The 19,444-nt window shown below is 40.7% G+C and overlaps 1 protein-coding gene across 1 annotated transcript in view; it reads right to left on the bottom strand.

Moving 5' to 3' along the window:
- NFXL1 (nuclear transcription factor, X-box binding like 1) overlaps positions 1-19,444 on the bottom strand; it is a 93,394-nt gene that overhangs the window by 70,786 nt on the left and 3,164 nt on the right. Inside the window, exons 2-11 of the mRNA XM_006019028.3 lie at positions 16,309-16,488; positions 13,849-13,958; positions 12,182-12,315; positions 9,772-9,950; positions 9,389-9,550; positions 9,128-9,228; positions 8,356-8,470; positions 7,786-7,910; positions 7,065-7,187; positions 3,173-3,263 (exon numbers count right to left, since the gene is read on the bottom strand). Of these exons, the coding sequence (XP_006019090.1) occupies positions 3,173-3,263; positions 7,065-7,187; positions 7,786-7,910; positions 8,356-8,470; positions 9,128-9,228; positions 9,389-9,550; positions 9,772-9,950; positions 12,182-12,315; positions 13,849-13,958; positions 16,309-16,488 (1,320 nt within the window). The remainder of the gene's footprint in view (positions 1-3,172; positions 3,264-7,064; positions 7,188-7,785; positions 7,911-8,355; positions 8,471-9,127; positions 9,229-9,388; positions 9,551-9,771; positions 9,951-12,181; positions 12,316-13,848; positions 13,959-16,308; positions 16,489-19,444) is intronic.

The following is a 19,444-nucleotide window of genomic DNA, read 5'->3' on the forward strand; positions in this document are numbered from 1 at the left end:
TCTTGGGCTCATTAGTACTATGATCACCAGTGCCCTGGTAGTTCCTCTTGGATGCTATCCTAAAAAGGTTTTCATCATTTCAAAGTACAAATCCAAGCATACATGGATTTGCAGGGGAGGAACATGCAAAAGGAGACACTGTCAGCCAGTGGCAGAAAGCTGAATGTGAAAGAACAAATCAAATGTTTTAAAAATGGAAACAATCTTAAAAGGAAATCTGGCTTACTTTTAGCATGCACACATCTCACAAGTTTTGAGGCATTTATATGTTAAAAATTGAGAGTATGCTCTAACAACTTGTTTTACACAGTGTATGAATGGCACATGTGATGTGTGAAGTTGTGATATGCTAGGACCAAAACAGGTTAATAAGGTAAGTACCCCCGGGGGTCACATGATGAATTGGAGTGTCCTGTTATTCTGTGCCTGTCTGGAATTAAGGATTGATATTATTTAAAGAACTGGCTCCTGCTAGATGCTCAGACTCTTCTTGAATGAAATACACATCCTCTACTCCCAGTGAAAATCAGTAGCAACAAAGGCATTTTAACCCCTTTAAAAAAATAAACTATACACAAGCTGCAGACAGCACTAAAAACATTTAAACAACAAAAGAGCAATCAAAACAATGAAAAAAAATGATCTATAGGTAATCAAATGTTTTGCAATCAACACTACCACTGCATTTACCTTGGCCTTTTCTTGAACGACCATAGCACCCCTCAGATATTCTGACAAAATATCATGGTTCATATTAGAGAGTCTGAATTTGCTGATGCATAACCATGCCCATCTTCTTTCCTAAATACATAGTAGCTGTCCTATATCAAGCCTGAGTGATAGCTGAGCTGAGCCTCAGTGCTCTCTGTGGGACACATCACATACTGAGGTAGTCTGACAGACTGAAAGAAGCTAGCGAAATATAAAAGGAACTGCTAAAGCAAAAAAAAGTTGGCCAGGTAATTTTTATTGTTCTTTACCTCTTCCCTCTTTAACTGAGGTTTGAGGATGCTGGAGGAAACTTTTGCTAGTATCCGTCTTAATATAATCAGTAGATATTTTTTATTTTCATTTTAACCCATAAGATACTACATATTCATCTCTGATGGTATTAAAAAAAAACCAAAAAACCCTGCAATTCCTCTAGTGGAATTCACTGAGTCTGTGTTTTAGAACTGACCAAATTGATTTAGTGCAGCACTCTCTACATCACATACTCTCAACCATGGCAACACAGCCTGGTTAAGGGATCTGAGGGCTGCTGTGTAATACTGACATTGTTAGGTGTGCAACTACCTACATATATTTCACAAGATAAACCCAGAGATTTCAAACAGGAATCTATAAAATCCAAAATATCTTGACCTGTTGTGGTCTTTCTGAAAAAAAGAATCACATTGTTACTCTAGTTTTATGTAGTGTTCTATTATTTTCCATAGTCAAAAAAAATGTGAAAGCCAAGAGATGGCATTTTGTGAGGGTGACTCAAGTCCAACAAGGTTGATAATAGTCCTGTGCGAATAGGGAAGTATTCGATTTGGAATCATATTCGGCTGATTTGGAGGACAGCGAACTGATTTGGTGATTCGAATCACTGTCCTCATTCAATTGGGCCTAATCAGAACTGGAGCTTCGGCACTGATTCGGAGATTCAGATCCACCAGGGAGAGGCAGGCACAGCCAGGCAGCTGTGCCTGCCTCTCCTTGGGTGGGGGGAGCCACAGTAGAAGCCCCCATGGCTGCCCTGCCCGGCCCCATTCCTCACCTGGCCCCAGCCTCCTGGCACTTTAAAAAAAACAAACAACACCCCCTCCCTTGCACTCATGGGCTGCAGCAGCAGAGATCATGGCCTCTGAGTACTCATGGCAAAGATCCCACACGCAGCGTGGGGCTATGGGGAGCAGCAGGGATCACCACCCACGCCCGCGTGACAGCTGGCCCATGGCGCAGGTACAGCACGGCTCGGCAGGGCACCGCATGCTGTCTGGGTGCTGGGTCAGCTCCAGCATTCACCCAGAGGCCACCAGTGCTCAGCTCCAGCAGCCCCAGCTCCCAGACAGTGTGCAGCACCCTGCCGAGCTGTGATGCACCTGTGCCATGGGACACCTGTCGTGCGGGTGCCAGGCAAGGAGGGTGGGGCAATCCCTGCTGTCCCACACTGCACGAGGGGCACTGCCACAAGCCCCCAGAGGTCCTAATCACCGTTCCTGCAGCCAGAAAGCGCGGGGCTTTTTTTTTCCTTTTAATTGCTGGGATGCTGGAGCCAGGCAGGGCAGCCATCAGGGGCAGCGCTAGGCAGGGCAGAGGGTGATCAGACAGCAGGGGCTGTGTGTGTCCCGAACTGCTGGGGCCAGGCGGGAGGGCCATCAGGAGCAGTGTTGGGGGGGAGGGAGGGGCGGGGCGCTCTGCCACATGGCCCTAGAACCCCTGGAGCCCCTGCTGCAGCCAGTGAGCTTGGGGGGAGGGGTTTGAGTGTCGGAAGGCTGGATCAGGTGAAGATGGGGCTGGGGATGGGCAGGGCAGCCATGGAGGCTTCTCCTGCAGCTCCCCCTGCCCGTGGAGAGGCAGGCACAGCCGGAGGAGCCACAGGAGAACCTGCAGCCTCCCCACTGTGCCTGCCTCTCCCTGGCCGATCTGAATCTCTTCAAATCGATTCAGAGGCTTTGGATTCAATTCGGACCTTTTAATGGGTCTCCTGATTCAATCTGGATTTGGAGATTCAGACACCGAATCAGGCCAAATCTCCGAATCAAATCGGTGGCCGAAGTTTCACAAAGCCCTAGTTGATAACCACTCTATGTCGGTAAGCCTTGCACATTACGTACATTAAGTGTACACAGTCATCTGGGAAAAAGTGAACCTGCAATAACCTAATCAGATATACAATAAGCATTGTTAAACAGTGGGTGAACTCTGCCAAACAAAAGTTACCAAGTAAGAAACTTCTGTAACTTGGTTTTCATTGTACAAGCAGACATGATCCAAACATCACTTTCCAACTCTTCACGCTCCCCAAAAAGAGACATCTATGAAGGGGAGGTATTTCATTCAGTACTAGGCAAAAAGCAAATACAAAATGATATTCTAATGCCAAAAAAAAAAAAAAAAGAGAGAAAAAAAAATATTCCATTACATCATCATCAGTACACAGAATCCTTATAGTCATTCTTACCTCTGTGGCAGACTGAAGGACATTTGTGATTTCTACAGCCTAAAGTCCGTCCACATGCTTGATCACAAGGTGGACAGTTTCCAGGACAACACTACAAATGAGGGGTGGAGGGGAAGGCAGAAGGGGAGCAAAAAAAACAAAACACTGCATAAATACAGTACTTGTATTTACAAGTTTTCAAGTCTGACCTTTTCTTAGAGTACAATTTATGCAAGAAATGAAAGTACAGAAACCGCAGTTCATTTAACCTTCAGATCACAGCATGCATAGAAATAAAAGACCACCTCTAGAACTAGTTGCAGCAATTTGTATTATGGTTCTGAGCACTTACAATAAAAAACCTAGAAAAATTATTTGAAAGCATCTCTTCATACAATAGCAAGGTACAGAACTTCCGCTAAAAAAAGGCAAAAAACTATTAAGTTGCTAAATAATGCGTGATTAAACTACTGTACAGTTTGCATGATTGAGCTGACATTAGCCCAAGCTTGACCAATCAGTTAGTTTCCAAGTTCTTCTTGTTCTGTACCATACCTCTACCTTCAGCTTTGAGTTATGATGATCGCTCATTTGAGCATTTGTGGTCCACTCACTGTGCATGGTCTCAAGTAAAAGAGCATTAAACACTAAACATTGTGCCAAGAATACACAGGGTTTTATAAACAAAACATAGCTGGAACCCGTGAACAGGAGAAGTACACCCCTGCCTGTCAACTCAAAACTCTTTCAAAGAAGGGACAAAGGTTAGCAGTAACAGCCTGGATTTTTTCTTTTTTTTTTTTTTTTTTTTTTTTTTTTTTTTTTTTTTTTTTTTTTACTCAAGTCCACCTTTAACATAGTCATTTTGCTCCTTTCCAATAAACACTAGATCATTGTTAAAATACTTTAAAAGCTTGCTCATCACACTTAAAAACATTTTCTTTTACCTCGATGACATTCAAAATTTTATAAAAGCAGGTCAAATGTTAAAAAAAAAACAGTGCACACGAGGCAAATATACAGACGGGGCTCAAATATTGAAATAGTTCAACACTACATGCTAGCAATTTCATTCTATCACAAACAGCAGTTTGCAAAATGCAAATATAAGCATACCAGTTCTAGTTATGAAAAATGTACTTGTAATATTTAGGGGATAACTAGGCAGACCTAAGGTACAAACCCAAAGGAAATGGAACTCCTTAATCTTTTTTATATTTATTCCATTCTTTAACTGAGACAAAGGAAGGGTAGTCAGGTGACCCAGACTATCTTAGTACAAATTTAGAATTGCTTGCTTCACATTTACCCATATTTTATCCAAGCTATTTTTAAAACTGACCTATAGAGGCAATACATCTACTTCTGTGACACTGTGTAAAGATAATCTTTTTTCTTTTACTTTCATGGGGTAAGGGTTGTCAGTCTTTTACATTTGAAGTAAAGCCTAAGCATCTCATCCCCCCTCTGCTAGAGGAAAAGGAAAGGTAGGCTCCAGCCAAAGTTAAACCATGTGACAACACTGTTCTAGTCCTCCAGCTGAGGGAGAAATTAACACCTGAAATTTCAAGGATTTTTTTAAAAAAGGGAGAAGACAAAAGAGAAAAGAGTTTGAAGAAATATCTGAGAATTCTTATGCAGCTTAAAAGAAGCAGTTACAGACCTTCACTTTGGCTCAGATCACATTTCAAGAAAATGCACAATATAGTTATCATAATAATTTACTGCATTTAAATCTTTATAGAAATAAAAAGAATCTGTTCCCATTTATCCTGATGGGTTTAGTTTTAAGAATCACATTAGCAATAATTTTCTCATTTTTTTTTATATCAGCCAGTAAAACTGTCACTTGAAACCCCTTGGTTGACCTACCTTAGCATTAAGTTACTGATTAGTATGGCCTCTAAATGCAAAACCTGGAATTATGTTTCTATGCATGTTTAACTTGGCTTCATGGATCTACACAGAAGATCTAACAGAGGAGGTTTAAAGAGGAAACTGCTCAAACTGATCTTTTTTAAAAATTCTGCTGCAGCTCCCAAGAGTTACATCCTCAATCTGAACAGAAAACAGGAATCCTCAACTCTCTCTAAAGTACGAACTGGCGTCTGTGTACTCCATCTGTGCAGCAATAATTATAGATGAAAGCTTTCATATTCACATCTACTAGACATCCAAGATTTAAGTGACAACCAGAACAGCAGCTTTGAGCTAATGGTACTATGATCATGAACACTATTTTTTTACTCATATTAGCTACTTTTTCTACTGTAATGATTTCCATTACAATTCATCACTACCGCTATATTGAATAAAAATCACCTGAATCAGATCAGACACATCAGTAACATATCTGGACCAATTTCAAACACTACGGGATAGCACAACAAAGGAATCTAACATGCTCTTTACCTGGTGGCATTGTGCAAAGAGCGCCAAAATACAGCACAAAAAACATTAATTAAGTGTGCTATATGCTCTTACTATATCACTCTCCATGTACTTGGTTTATTCTATCAGAAATTGCCTCTTTACTTTAAAAAAAAGAATGCAGTTAGACTAATATTTGCATTTGCTATCACACTGCTCTTATTAGGGATGAGGATGACTTTTTGGGGGAGGAGGGAGGAAAAAGAGACAGCCATTAACAATTCACAGAGAAATTTTCAGTTAAAGGTTAGTTAAAGCACACTTGACAGGCACTTAAAAATCAAAGATGCTGTAACTGGAGAGCAGTTCCTTGAAACAGATTGATCCACAAAACACAGAGGCACACTTTAATATCAAGGAACTGGTTAATAGATTAGTCCCCAGATTAATAAAAACCACTTCTTAAAAAAGCTGTGGTGGCCTGAGAACTTAGAACAGAGAGCTCTGATGTTCATTCAAACCTTAAGGCCAGGTACAGACTTTACACTTTTACCAGTGTAAGTGATCAGAAACCAGTCTATACCCATAACAGAACAGAAGTTCAGCACACAAAACCAGTCTATACATGCAACAGAAGTTCAGCACACAGAATAGTTTAAAATTGGCAGGACCCAGTCTAAGATGTGCCCTCCACCAAAGGGCAAAAGCTACTGATCTAAACTATGCCATTTACAGAAAACTACATAACTTAGATGGATTCCACTTCAGGCTTTTTGAATGTCTGTACCTAGCCTGAAAGAACATATTTTCAAACACAAGGAGAAGTATATGTTTTAGAAAATGGATTTCTGGAAGCACAACAAACACCAAGTTGTATTTTTCAACTTTGGAATTTGCCACTGAATCTACCCTATACTGCAGACTTAATTAATTAATTAATCTAGTCCTTTCAGCTGAAAAAAAAAGTTCAAATATAAAACACATGTATATTGAAACAATATTGCACTCCTGAAACTGCAAATAAAAACCCAGCTCAGAGAGTCTCTGCTGCTCCACTGTATTATAGTTGGCGAGACAGCTCTGAAACAGCTAATATGCAAAACCATCAGTGCTGGCTGCAGTGACAGATGCTAAGGATGTTGAAGGTGGCAGCTGTCGAAAGGCAACTGCAAGTCAGAATGAACCCCTTTAAAATTTATGAACAACCGCCAACATTTTCCACAAAGAAGGGAAGATGGGAAATGCAATTATTCTCTAGCGCAGGAAGTGTCATTTACTTCCTGGATATTATAATCAAAATTAGCTGTCCACTCCCTACCAGAGTCAGAAAAAAGTCCTCAAAACTTCCATCAAGCTCTCAAAACTGCTAACTTCTGCTATGACAAGTAATACAAAGATCTCTGATACACTGGTTTCTTCTTGCATCACTTTGCAAACTTATTTCTGTACAACACAAAGTAAAACAAAAATTCATAAGTCAGAACTACAATTGGAATTTTACCAAGTATTACATACTTATATATAGATTATCTTTACTCCTTACCTTTCTCTTACACTGGTGCTTTTGACAATCACGAATTTTAGTACACTTCGTCTCACATAAATATGGCTTATGGCATGGCATGAGCTTAGTATGCTTTCCACAACGACATTGCTTTTCAACTTCCTGGAGAAAGGGAAGAGGGGGAAAGCACACATCCACAACTGGAAACTAAGAAATTTTCAACCGGGAAGCATAAGGAAAACAGACAAATATTTATATTAAAATATCATTATGATGAATTAGATAAACTTAAGATGGCATGGTCCCTGCTCTTGCCAGTTTGCAATCCAAAGAAACAAGGGACATTCTAAAGGCTTGAGGAGAGGGAATACAAATATACAAATAATAAAATTAGATAAAAGCCTCTTTATTCCACCAGCAAAAGGCAGCATAATGTCAAACAAAAACAAGAAGAAATGGCCATAGCTGCAAATGGCCTTAAAAGAGGCCACACACACACTTTAAAACTCAGGATGTTCAGGTAGACTGTGTGCACCACTTATCAAGCACTTTCTGGTTAGTTTCCACAGCTACCAATTTAAACTCAAATATGTTAAATAATTGGTAAGTATATCAGTAATGTGTATTATACTCTTCTGGACACATTTATACAGAAAATCGAGTCTTATCCGTCTCCAAAAGTACTAGCTATGTTAACTACTTCTTGAGACAAGTCTTTCAAAGTAAACTGTGTATCTAAAAATTGTATGCTTGAACTAACCTGTCTACATGTTTCACAAGGACCTCGATGACAGCGCTGTGAACATTTATGAATTCCACATTCTAGGACTTTGTCACAACTATCCCCACACGTAGGAACATCTTCCGTACAGGGGAAAATAAACTCTAAATTAAAAAAAAATTACAAGGAGTTAAGTATCTGAAGAAAAAATATGCGCTCATCTAGGTGTGCCATCTGACCTGTAATTTGATTCTCCTTCATTTAAAAAGAAAAAAAAGAAATAAACTACAGAAATTATGCAAAGATATTGGTTTAAGTTCGCGCACACAGTCAAGATCGTACCTAAATTAAGTCAGTGATATAAAACTTAGAGGCAAACAAATATGCTATATAAAATGAAATCTATTTCTTTGGAACATGCTATGTAATTTGCAGTGCAGATTCAGGAGTGCCCTGGATAACCATAAGTTGCAAAAAATATTTATAAAACTGAGTAACTATGTTCTGCTTTAACTTTATGTTCCTTAAACGCATCTTATCTTTATGAAGCCTAGTTAAAACATCAAACAGATGTGTCCAATATGAGAGTCAGGAAAAAAAATTCCTTACTTGTCTTTTCACATGGACAGGACCGTTTCCCAGTTCGAGGACATTCTCCACAGGAACCAGAATGGCAAACTTGTTCACATGTGTGATTACCGCAAGGCAATGTTCTTCTGCATACCTAAGAAAACAATCAAACGTCAATGAGTAATTATGACAAAATGAAGCAACACAAAAATTCAAGATTGTGAAAAGGCGACATTTTTTCCTCAATAGTGCAAAATAAGACAGAGATTAGTAGTGATTCATTTTGATACCATAAACTATAAGTTTACAGCGGTTGGATGCCATCCTATAACAGCATTCAAGGTTGGCTCTCAAAATTTAAGATATTTATATTCCATAATCTACAGCCTCAGTTTTAGGGCTAAAGTACAAAAAAAATCAAATCTTCAAGAAGTGATTTGGGAAGCTGTCTTCCATTGTTGCTACCACATTCTTATATGCATTTGATACTTATTTAAGAAAATGGCAGAGGTTTATTTCTAGAACCTGTAAATTGCAAAAACAATGAGGATTAAGACGGTGAAATTAATGTCACAGACAGCACAATTCCAGTGCAGTTAATTAAATTGGGGCTATTAGTGTCAGAGGTAAATTTGATCCCTGTGATGCATTTCTTGGATGTGACTGCTGCATATAATGTGCTTGTTTGAGATACTTGATATAACTGTAAAAGGCAAAAACCAAGCTTCCTTTAAATTCACAGATATATGAAGCAGCTCATCTTCTTAAAAGATGAGAAATGAGCCAAAAATAACAGCTTTATGAAACATACCTGGTCACACTGCCACAACGGGCTTGCACAAAGTCGTTCTGCTATTTGTCTACCACAAACACATCGCTGTTTACTGACTCGTGGACAAGGTTGACAATTCCCTAAAAAGAAATAATTAAATAAGGGTTTAACTGTGAAAAAAAGAGAGGCAAGAAATTGGTCAGGTTGGTTTGTTTTTCAAATAGTTCATACAGGCAAGTGCTCACTTTTAATGAATGATGCAAAGCCATTACTCTAAATTGTTTCAGAGCTTAGGTTTACCTGGATGACAAGGGTTCTCACAACTGTGCTGTCCACATGGCAATTTTCGGCCACATGGCAACTGACATGACCATTCTTTGTTACTGCACCTTCGTGGTATAGGCTTAGCCTTCTTGCAATAACAGGTTGTTGTGACCATCTTTGGGCAAGGAGGACAAGGACCTAGGTGCAATTAGAAGAAAACAATAAGATAATTAAGATTTTATTGCTAGCTACAAATTGATCTATGTTCAACAACTTTTAATACCACAACACCCTGCAAATGCTTACTTTCACTTGTTGATTAAAGTTGTAAACCTACAGTCAGAACTGATTTTAAATATGACATTTTTCATGGCTCATTCAAAACAGTTAATATAACCAAGAGTATGCAATGGATTTACCTGGGTGACAGAGGAGCAGGCATTTATGTCCACAAGGAGGCTTGAACTCCCTCTCACATACTTGGCCACACGAGTGTGGTACCAGCCAAGGGTCCAATACTGGATCCTCCACTTTTCCACAGTAACAGTAGTATCTAGTAGGAGTTTCAGATTGCTTGTACTCAAACCTACATTTTGGACTACCAAAGCGAAGAAAAGAAAAAAGAATACAATACCTGTTGTAGTCAGTGATAATAAAGTTACCTTTATAAAAAACACACTAAAGTAGTTGCTACATACTAATTTTTAAAGCACAGGTTCATTAGAACAATTTTCTTCAAGAGCCCAAATCCACAATTCCCTTTCCAATAACACAGCCCAAACCCTGAGAGCAGTTAGAGTACTATTTTACACCTTGAATACCCAAATAATACAAGCTTATTTAAAGGAATTTATACAAAACTAAACATCTGAACAGGACTAAGGCAAACATTTAAAATGTAGGAGTCTCACTAGAGCAGATTTCCAAGCTATTCAAAACAAGACTTAGTGATCATAATACAATATTTTATAATTAAAAACATAGGTCTAGAAGGAATGTAAAGTTACAATAGTTTGACATCTGTGACTTACTATATTCTATTCTTGATAGGTATCAGTAGACTGTAGTTATTATAAACTAGACAGTAGGAATTATAAGCTACATATATCACAACCCAGAAGTCCAACAAGCAAATTTAACAGGTGGAGTCATAACGACTGTCATTTCTTTTAGCATCCTGCTTCCTTTTCAAAAACTTCTTAAGTGGTATACAGTATTCACTGTTTCAGCTACTGTTCTATGATACTATGCACCAATAATATAAAAAAGAATGAGTAATTAGAACAGCTAGATTTAAAGCTCATGATGCACTGACCACAGCTAGAAACATTTTCATGCCAATATAACACATCTTCAAAGGCAACAAGCTTTTTCAATGTATTGCTATTAGAACATTTATCTTAAAAAGCTGATACCTCACTGATAAAATGAAGCATCTTCACACTTCCAACCATCTCATGTTCCCCCCACTGCTCCACTCCCATTTTCCTATAGACAAAGTTACAGCTGCAGGGTACTGGCAACCTAGGAAGCAGTACCTTAATTCTCTTACCTATGGATTATTTTTTTACTTGTCTGTATCACCTGTAGATATTTCTTAGATCTAATTTTAAATTAGAAACACCTGGTCTGACAGACAGATGCATATCTGGTGGGAAAAATATTTGTACAATACACATACTCCCCAAGAAGTGAGTAGAAAGATATAGATGAATAAATTAAGCATTTATGAAGAGCTGGGTGAGGCAAGTGGTTTTCTAGCAATCCATAGGCTTTGTGTAATCTAGTTCCCCAGCTGGCAGAAGCTGGGATAACTGGGATTGCAATGACAAGCTGCTTCTGGAAACAGACATGGTTTAGAGAGAGGAGCTGCATTTTAGCAAGTAGGGCAAAGTGAGTTTTACTGTATTTCTTAATGACTATTTTCTCATATCTCTGTCTCTTTCAGTATACAGTTACCATTTATATCATTTTTGTTGCTTGTATAATAAATCTTTTTGCTATTTTGTATTTTTTACTGATTGTGCTACGTGTAGTTTCAGGACAATTGACAACTACAGACTGCCTCTTCTCCAAAGGAGGAGACCAATACAATTTTACATAAACTGGACAAGGTATGATCCTGAAGATGGAAAAATCTCCTCTGCTAGAGTTGTCAAAGCCTGGAGTGAGACAGATGGAGCCAAGGCTTACTTGACTAAGGCTACTTGCAGATGTTTAAAAAAAATGAAAAAACACTGCGCTTTATCAGAAGAAGCAGTGTGTTACTTCGACCCAGCTCCACAGCATCTGTATAGATCATGTGCTTCAGCAGGGCTTTTTGGCACTTTTAGCTAAATCCGATTCAATCAGCTATTAGATAGAAGTGCCACAAAAGCCCCACTAAAACACCCAAACTGTACAGATGTCAGGGAAGCCAGGTCCAACTAACATGCTGCCTCTTCTGGGCATGCGCATCAAGTTTTTAAGTACAGCACCGTTTTTCTTTTTTAATGTCTGCAAGCATTCAAAGATGTTGGCCCAAGAACAAACCTCAGCTGCTTCTTAGTGGTAAAGTAACAGAACAGTGAAGAGAGGTTTTGAGCTTAAAGGTACCCCAATGGTAACACCAGCACCCCACCTTTGTCACAACTTCCTTATTACAAATTGTGACAGCATAACTTCAAAAAATTAATTAAAATGTGATTTTAAGATTTGGAGGACACCATTGTTATATTTGCAGCTACAAGTACCATTACTTTTTAAAATAAATCAGCTTTCAGGTATTCCACAATAAAGGCATCTTTTTACGCTTTATGTATCTTTTTAAGCATAATATTATACACTTACCAAGGCCAGGGATAATCCTTCTTCCCAAAATCATCATCTGTCAAGGGAGACGATATGAGAAAAACACTGTCCTTAGCCCACTTTTGGATACAAGGCAGATGAAATATGCAGAAACAGCCAAAGCAGCTCCATACCTAAAAAAAACAAAACAAAACAAAACAAAACACATCTGTAAACAGATGTCACATTTATCTCTGATTAAACCATTTATCTTGGGACAAAGCGCAATTGTACAAACATCCTTGTCCAATGTCCCAGGATAAATCCTAGAAAAGTTTCCTGATATGAAGTGGTAACACTTTATCCCATAATACTGCAAAGTATCTGTAGAGATATCCCAAAATTGCATCGCTGAATCAATGCCAGAAAAGTGGCACTGCATTCAGCCACTCACTAAACGTGTTTACAAGCCAATCTTGGGATATTATTGTTCCAGGACAAACACAAGCAAAACTAATCCAGAGACAAATGCAGGGTCTTTCTCCTAGCCACAAAGAAAATAGCACATATTATGCATGCTCCAATTTCAATTCCTGAAAAAAAAAAAAAAGAATTTCTAAAGGGATATCAACTTGAAATACTGCCAATTAATAAAAAAAGAGGAGGATAAATTACATTTCCACATACTACATATCAAGTCAATTTTGATTCTTTTACTACTACAGCTTCATACTTTCATAAGCTACGTTCCCTCTCCAATTGCTATGTAGATTCTCCTCTTGGTTATAAAGATTTAATCAAGCAGTAGAAATGCTGAAACTATGCAAAAAGATACTGGAAAATATTTTACCCTTCTCTGATATAAGGTGTTATTTTCAACATTGTTGAAAAAGAGAAAGATTTTGAAACAGACAGATTTGTATTTGTGCAAGTAAATCTTGTGCAGTGCACCTGCAATGTGGGCTGTACACACCTGGCAGTCCTCCCAATCAGACTATAAATCTGCCAGATGGATATTTTATGTTAAGGTTGTTAGACCATTTAAAGAACTGTAGAAATTGGACTTACTGGATATGTAAAATCCTGCAGAAATATTAAGCCTGAGTTTCCTTAATTTATCCCGTGACAGACAGTTATTTTAAACCAAGGCTAGGAAACGCAAAGACTATTTTTCTAATCTCATGACAGACAAAATATTAAAAGTTTGTTCCCTTGGAACCACCATAAAGGTTAGCAAAAACTCAGTGTGTAATTTCCAACATTTTAAACTTTAAATTCTAATGTTATTAAGATTGGATAGAAAATATTATAGATACAAAATAAGTATGGTGATTTAAAAAAATACTTTTTAATGATTAAAGAATCAAAACAATATTGGGTCAACTGCAGTAAGAGAAATAAAATTCTAAGATCACAAAAAGACTTTGACAGCCCTTACTGTATACCACAACTACAGACTTAGGTTTAGTAGGCATCTCACTAAACAAATAAACGAGAATGAATATTTTAAGTTATACCTGCACAGGTTTTGTTAATATACAAATAAAATAATTAACTGAAAATGAAACTATTTTTTGTAATATTTACTACCTGTACTACTCTACAACTATTAATCCATGGCTCTTCTAAGGCTCATGCATTTAAACCTGTAACTTGCTTATTGGGTAAATACATTCAGATTGATAAAAATAATTAAGCTGCCTCAAAGACCATCATAAAATACTTACAGCTTGATTTCTTTTAATCGAAGCAATACAAATCAAGCATGTCATAGCTCCAGACTGAAAAGCTTCATTCACGTATTGTCTTGTACGTTCCAGTTCACTTGCATCTCCATCTTTAACATACAAAAACCCCAAGTTTAGTTGTAAAGCAATCAACATCATAGATGCTCACTCTTTATTTCCAAGTAAAAGTAAAAGAAAGCATCATGTGACCATCTTGTAAAATTTAACTAAGTAAAGAAAAAAAGCATCATGGTTTTAAAACCTTCTGCCCACTGAGTAACTGGGTATAAATCAGGGGTGGGCCAACTATGGCCCATGGGCCAGATGTGGCCTGCCAAGGAATTTTATGCAGCCTGTGGCAGGTCTCTCAGTCCCACTGGGCCTGGGTGCTCCAGGCAGCCCAAGCCCTGGCATGTGAGGTCAGTCCCACTACCCCTAGGCGCATGGCAGGGTGGCACAGCCAGACTGCTTCCCAGCAGCCCCAGCAGTGGCAGCTCCTTCCGGCTGCAGCTGCTAGTGTCACCACCACCACCAGACTCAGCCCCGCTGCCTGGGCACCTCAGCCTGTCTGCCTCCCACCCACTACCCGGGGCACTAGACAGAGTGGGCAGGTGGGGTCTCCATAGAGACTGGCCAGGACCCCCATGGGCAGGGTGTGCTTAGTTGAGCAGATGGGATGGGGCCACGGGCAAGGAAAGAGCAGCATCCAGAAGTGGGACAGGAGAGTGTGGGCAGTGACCACACACAGCCAGGGTCCAGGGCAGAGCGGCAATCCATTCCCAGCATGTCCCTGCTGCATGGGGAGCAGATCACGGGTTTGCCCCAGGCCCCCACCCTGTACTATCACCACCCCATGATCCCAACCCCAGCCCTGGCCAGCCCACCCATCCCACTCCCAGATGTCACTCCCCACCCAATCTGCCCAGCTGAGCACACCCTGCCTGCAGGGGTCCGAGGACACTCTCCTCATCCACCTGCTCCATCTGGCACTTCTGGCAGTGGGTGCAGGGCAAGCGGGTGGGCTCAGGGCCGTATAAACTCAATTGCTCCTGCCCCATTAGCAGTCCATCCTCCTCTGCCTGCAACAGCTCACCAAAAGTGGCCCTCCAGCCAAAATAATTGCCCTCCCCTGATTTAAATACACAGCAAGTGTACAGGCATTTACCTGCAGCTTTGTTTAGCTTCTATGGAGCTAGCAGGTCATCCCTCAACTGCTACTCTTCCTCCTGCTCCCCCCCCAACACCATCTCTGCATTCACCCCCAACTTTCTCCTCCCTATCACCCCTTTTTCTGCAAGTGCTTGCCAGAATGCAGTACTTACTAATCCAGGCTAGGCCTCAAGTCATACTCTTGTTGTCACCCTCTCCTTCTGGGCCTCTTTCATCCCCATCCAACACAACTCCTTTGCCCAACAAAAACTGAATGTAGGCACATGGAATTAAAGAATTAATGGAAAATAGCAAGACGTTGCGTCTCCCAGGCATGAAACCAAGTTGCCAATGTTGTAAGACAATTCAGCAAGGAGGAGGGATGTGTTTAGGCATTTATTATGTCAAAAGGCCATAACCCTCTATTCTGCAGAGCTGAATTTCTTTCCCTTTCTGTAAAATAAAATATTCTTACCTTAACTGTATGGCTTTCTGCCTAGGTGGCATATGAAACCTTCTACAGTTTGTCCAACAAAGAAAATTAAACGTATTTTTTCAGCACAGAGATCAGTCATATGCTAGGATGAATTTAAATGCCCACGTTAAGACAAATTTTTAAAACATTCTGCTGATTCTGCAGCTATATATCACTACATTCTGCTAACATGTACCACTATATCTAGGACAGGCAATTATTTGGGCCCAAGGGCCACCTAGGGAGTTTTTGTGAGCTGCCACAGGCTGGGTCAGTACCCCTGCTCCCCCCACATAACTCACCAAAACTCCTTAAGTGGCTCTGCTCCACACTCAGTCAGGCAGCTGGGATGGGGCTGTGGCTGGGCAGGGAGTGGCATTCGAAAGCAGGACAGGCGGGTGGGACCGGGATCACAGGGCCATGACAGTATGGGGCCGGGGCCCAGGACAGAGCTATGATCCACTCCCTGTATGACCCTCACTGCAAAACTGGCACCCGTTGTAGGGATGTGTGGGCAGCAGATCACAGCCCGGCCCTGAGCCCCAGCTACACACTGTCATAGCCCCACAATCCTGCCTTGTGATCCCATCCCCGCCTGCCCACAGCACCATCCTAGTGGCCAAAAACCCTTCGCAGGCAGCTGCAGCCTAAAGGCTATATTTTGTCCACCCCAATCTAGAACAACATCAAGAGTATTAGTCCCACTTATATATAGCTTATATAACTAAATATATAAGTTATGTCTCTAATTATCCATCCATGTGTATTACAGGAATGCAGTGCTACTGATGTTTTTTGTATTACAGAGAAATAGTTCATTACATAAAATACTATACCAGTTTGATTAGTATAGGTTGTGAATGTTTTGGCCAAAATCTGTCCATGCTTTCCATCAATATCATCATCTTCATCGTCATCATCCTCAGATGAAGAACTATATTGGTCTTCAACAAGCTTTTTTGCTGCAGCTTGATTAGCCTTCTTAATTTCTTCAAATTTCTTCTTTGAAGATAATTCTGTTTAAAAGAATGTGAATCTTAATGCCATATTCAATTTTGCAGGCTTTCAAGTGTTGTCTGCCAGATACAAGTTAAACATTTTTGATAACCGTTTCTTCATTAGTCACTTCAGCATGCCATTGTATACAAATAATGCATAAGCATATACAGTATGACTTGCTTTCATCTGTTTGTCAACATGAACACTGGCATCTTTGGAAACGTATCTGTCAATCTTATTGCAAATTATACCAAGGCTCTTTTGGGAAGGTCAGCATAGAAATCTAACAAATGAACAGATACATAAAATTGCTTCTTAAGGATCAGTTTTGCCACATTTTAACCAGATAAATCCTATTTAAACAAATCCACTTAGTGCATTCTACGGCTCTATTTGAGGTGCTATGAAAACAACGCTCCTTGTCACAGGGTCAGGTGCATAAAGATTTTACAAGCAATTCCTAGTACTACACTTCTATTATTTTGATGCAACTTTGGAGACACATCTATCAGTTTCCGATACCTTTTGAATTGGGATGTTTGGCACTCCAGCACATCCTTAACATGGTAGTAGATGCCATAGTAGATATAATCACTACATTTGACAACATAAAACCCCTTCCCCCCAGCTGTATATTTAGAATATAATTTTTTAGGACTAATTTATCTGATGTAAAGGGCAACTGTGGAAGCTATTACTCCGCTGAAAAAAAATCTTGCTTCTACATTTCTACAGAGAAAAGTTAAATAACAGCTTGTAAAGTTGTAACTATATGTAGCAGTGGGCTTAATAACAGATACTACAGGCTGGTAAAAGCAGGTGGAAAATCTTCAGACCACCCACCCAGTCTATTGCCATGCCACTAAACAGATTTTTCTCTACTGTGTTTGCCAGCACCTTGTTAACTTTTCCACCAGTTCCCTTAAAAGACTATACCAGAACCTAACATAGCCTGCTATCAGGAAGTCTTTACTTAAAAATTTCTCTAAAAATCATCATTAAAATAGCATCTGAGCATTCACAAATATGATGTAAACCAGTGGCGACACATGGGGATGCACGGGGGTGCATGTGCACCCCCTGACCGGCCACTCTTGCTGCTTAGTCAATGGGCAGGAGGGGCAGGCAGGAGTGTCAGTGCCCCCCCTCTAAGTGCTGGTCAATCACTGCAGCCACTCCCAGAAGTGGCTGCAGCAACTGGCCACAGTGATCGGCCATCACAGGATTGGCCGTGGGGGCCCACCTGGGCTGTGAGATCAGCCACGGGGGACCCACCCCTCCAGTCGGAGGGACTGGTCACAGGGGGGGCACGTGCCCCCCTAAGACAACACCAGTCACCCATGATGTGAACTCACAACATCATGATAAAAAAGTATATATCTCCATTTTACAAACAGGAAAACTAAGGTACACAACATAATAGCTAGTAAGTGGTTTCCAACTACTGCAGCCCCCATGGCACCATTGCTGAGCTAAAAGGCAAGCTAAGGAAGTATGAGCTGGATGAATGGACTGTAAGGTGAATAGAAAATTGGCTGGAGCATCAGTCTCAGAGGGTAGTAATCAATGGTTTGATGTCTAGTTGGCAGCTGGTATCAACTGAAGTGCCCCAGGGGTTGGTCCTGGGGCCAATTTTGTTCAATATCTTTATCAACAGCCTGGAAGATGGGATGGTGCACACCCTCAGCAAGTTTGCAGATGACACCAAGCAGGAGGGAGTAGTAGAGAACTGGGCATAGATTCAGAGAGACCTCGACAAATTGGAGGACTGAACCAAAAGAAATCACATGAAGTTCAATAAAGACAAATGCAAAGTCCTGCACTTAGAACAGAACAATCCCATGCACCAGTACAGGCTGGGGTCTGACTGGCTGGGCAGCAGCTCTGCAGAACAGGACCTTGGAGTTACAGCAGACAATAAGCTGAATATGAGCCAACAGCGCGACCTTGTTGCCAAAAAGGCTAATGCCATAGTGTGCTGCACTGATAGAAGTAGTGCCAGCAGATGAAGGGAAGTGATTATTCAGCACTGGGGAGGCCACATCTGGAGTACTGTGTTCAGCTCTGGGCCTCCCACTACAGAAAGGATGTGGACAAATTGGAGAGAGTCCAGCAGAGGGCAACGGAAATGGTGAGGGAGCTGGGGGACATGGCTTATGAGGAAAGGCTTATTTAGTCTGAAGAAGAGAAGATTGAGGGGGGATTTAATAGCAGCCTTCAACTACCTGAAGTGGGGTTCAAAAGAGGATGGAGCTAAACTGTTCTCAGTGGTGGCAGGTGACAGTACAAGGAGCAATGGCCTCAAGTTACAGCAAGTTTAGGTTAGATATTAGGAAGAATTTTCTCACTAGGAGGGTTGTAAAACCCTGGAACAAGTTACCCAGAGAGGTTGTGGACCGTCCATCCTTGGAGGTTTTTAAGGCCCAGCTAGACAAACCCTTGGCTGCAATGATCTAGCTGGGACTGGTCCTGCTTTGAGCAGGGGGTTGGACTAGGTGACCTTCTGAGGTAACCTCCAACCCTCATTTTCTGTGATTCTATTAGTTGTTCTGTCAACCTCAGGCACTGGACACATAGCACAATTTTCCCAATGGGATTTCTCTTTTACAACAGCATCAAAAGGAGGGAACAGGCAATGTGCAGCAGCCCTACAGCAGCAGTGCGGAGTTACTTCCAGAAAAGTAACAGATAAAATTGTATCAGCGCAAATCCAACCCACCGCATATGTGCCAAAAAGGGCACAGGCAGCATCTCGGTGTGGTACATGGCAGATCAGGGAGAGGACTGGGATAGGGCAGTAGATAGGTCAGGGAGCAGCAGATCAGGCAAGGCACAGCCCAGGGAGCTGAAAGCCGAGCAGCAGATCGGGCAGGGCACAGGACAGGGAGCTGAAAGTCGAAACACAGATCAGGCAAGGCACAGCCCAGGGAGCTGAAAGCCGAGCACCAGATCGGGCAAGGAGCGAAGAGCCGA

The sequence above is a fragment of the Alligator sinensis genome, unplaced genomic scaffold (genome assembly GCF_000455745.1).
Source record: "Alligator sinensis unplaced genomic scaffold, ASM45574v1 scaffold134_1, whole genome shotgun sequence".
NCBI lineage: Eukaryota > Metazoa > Chordata > Crocodylia > Alligatoridae > Alligator > Alligator sinensis.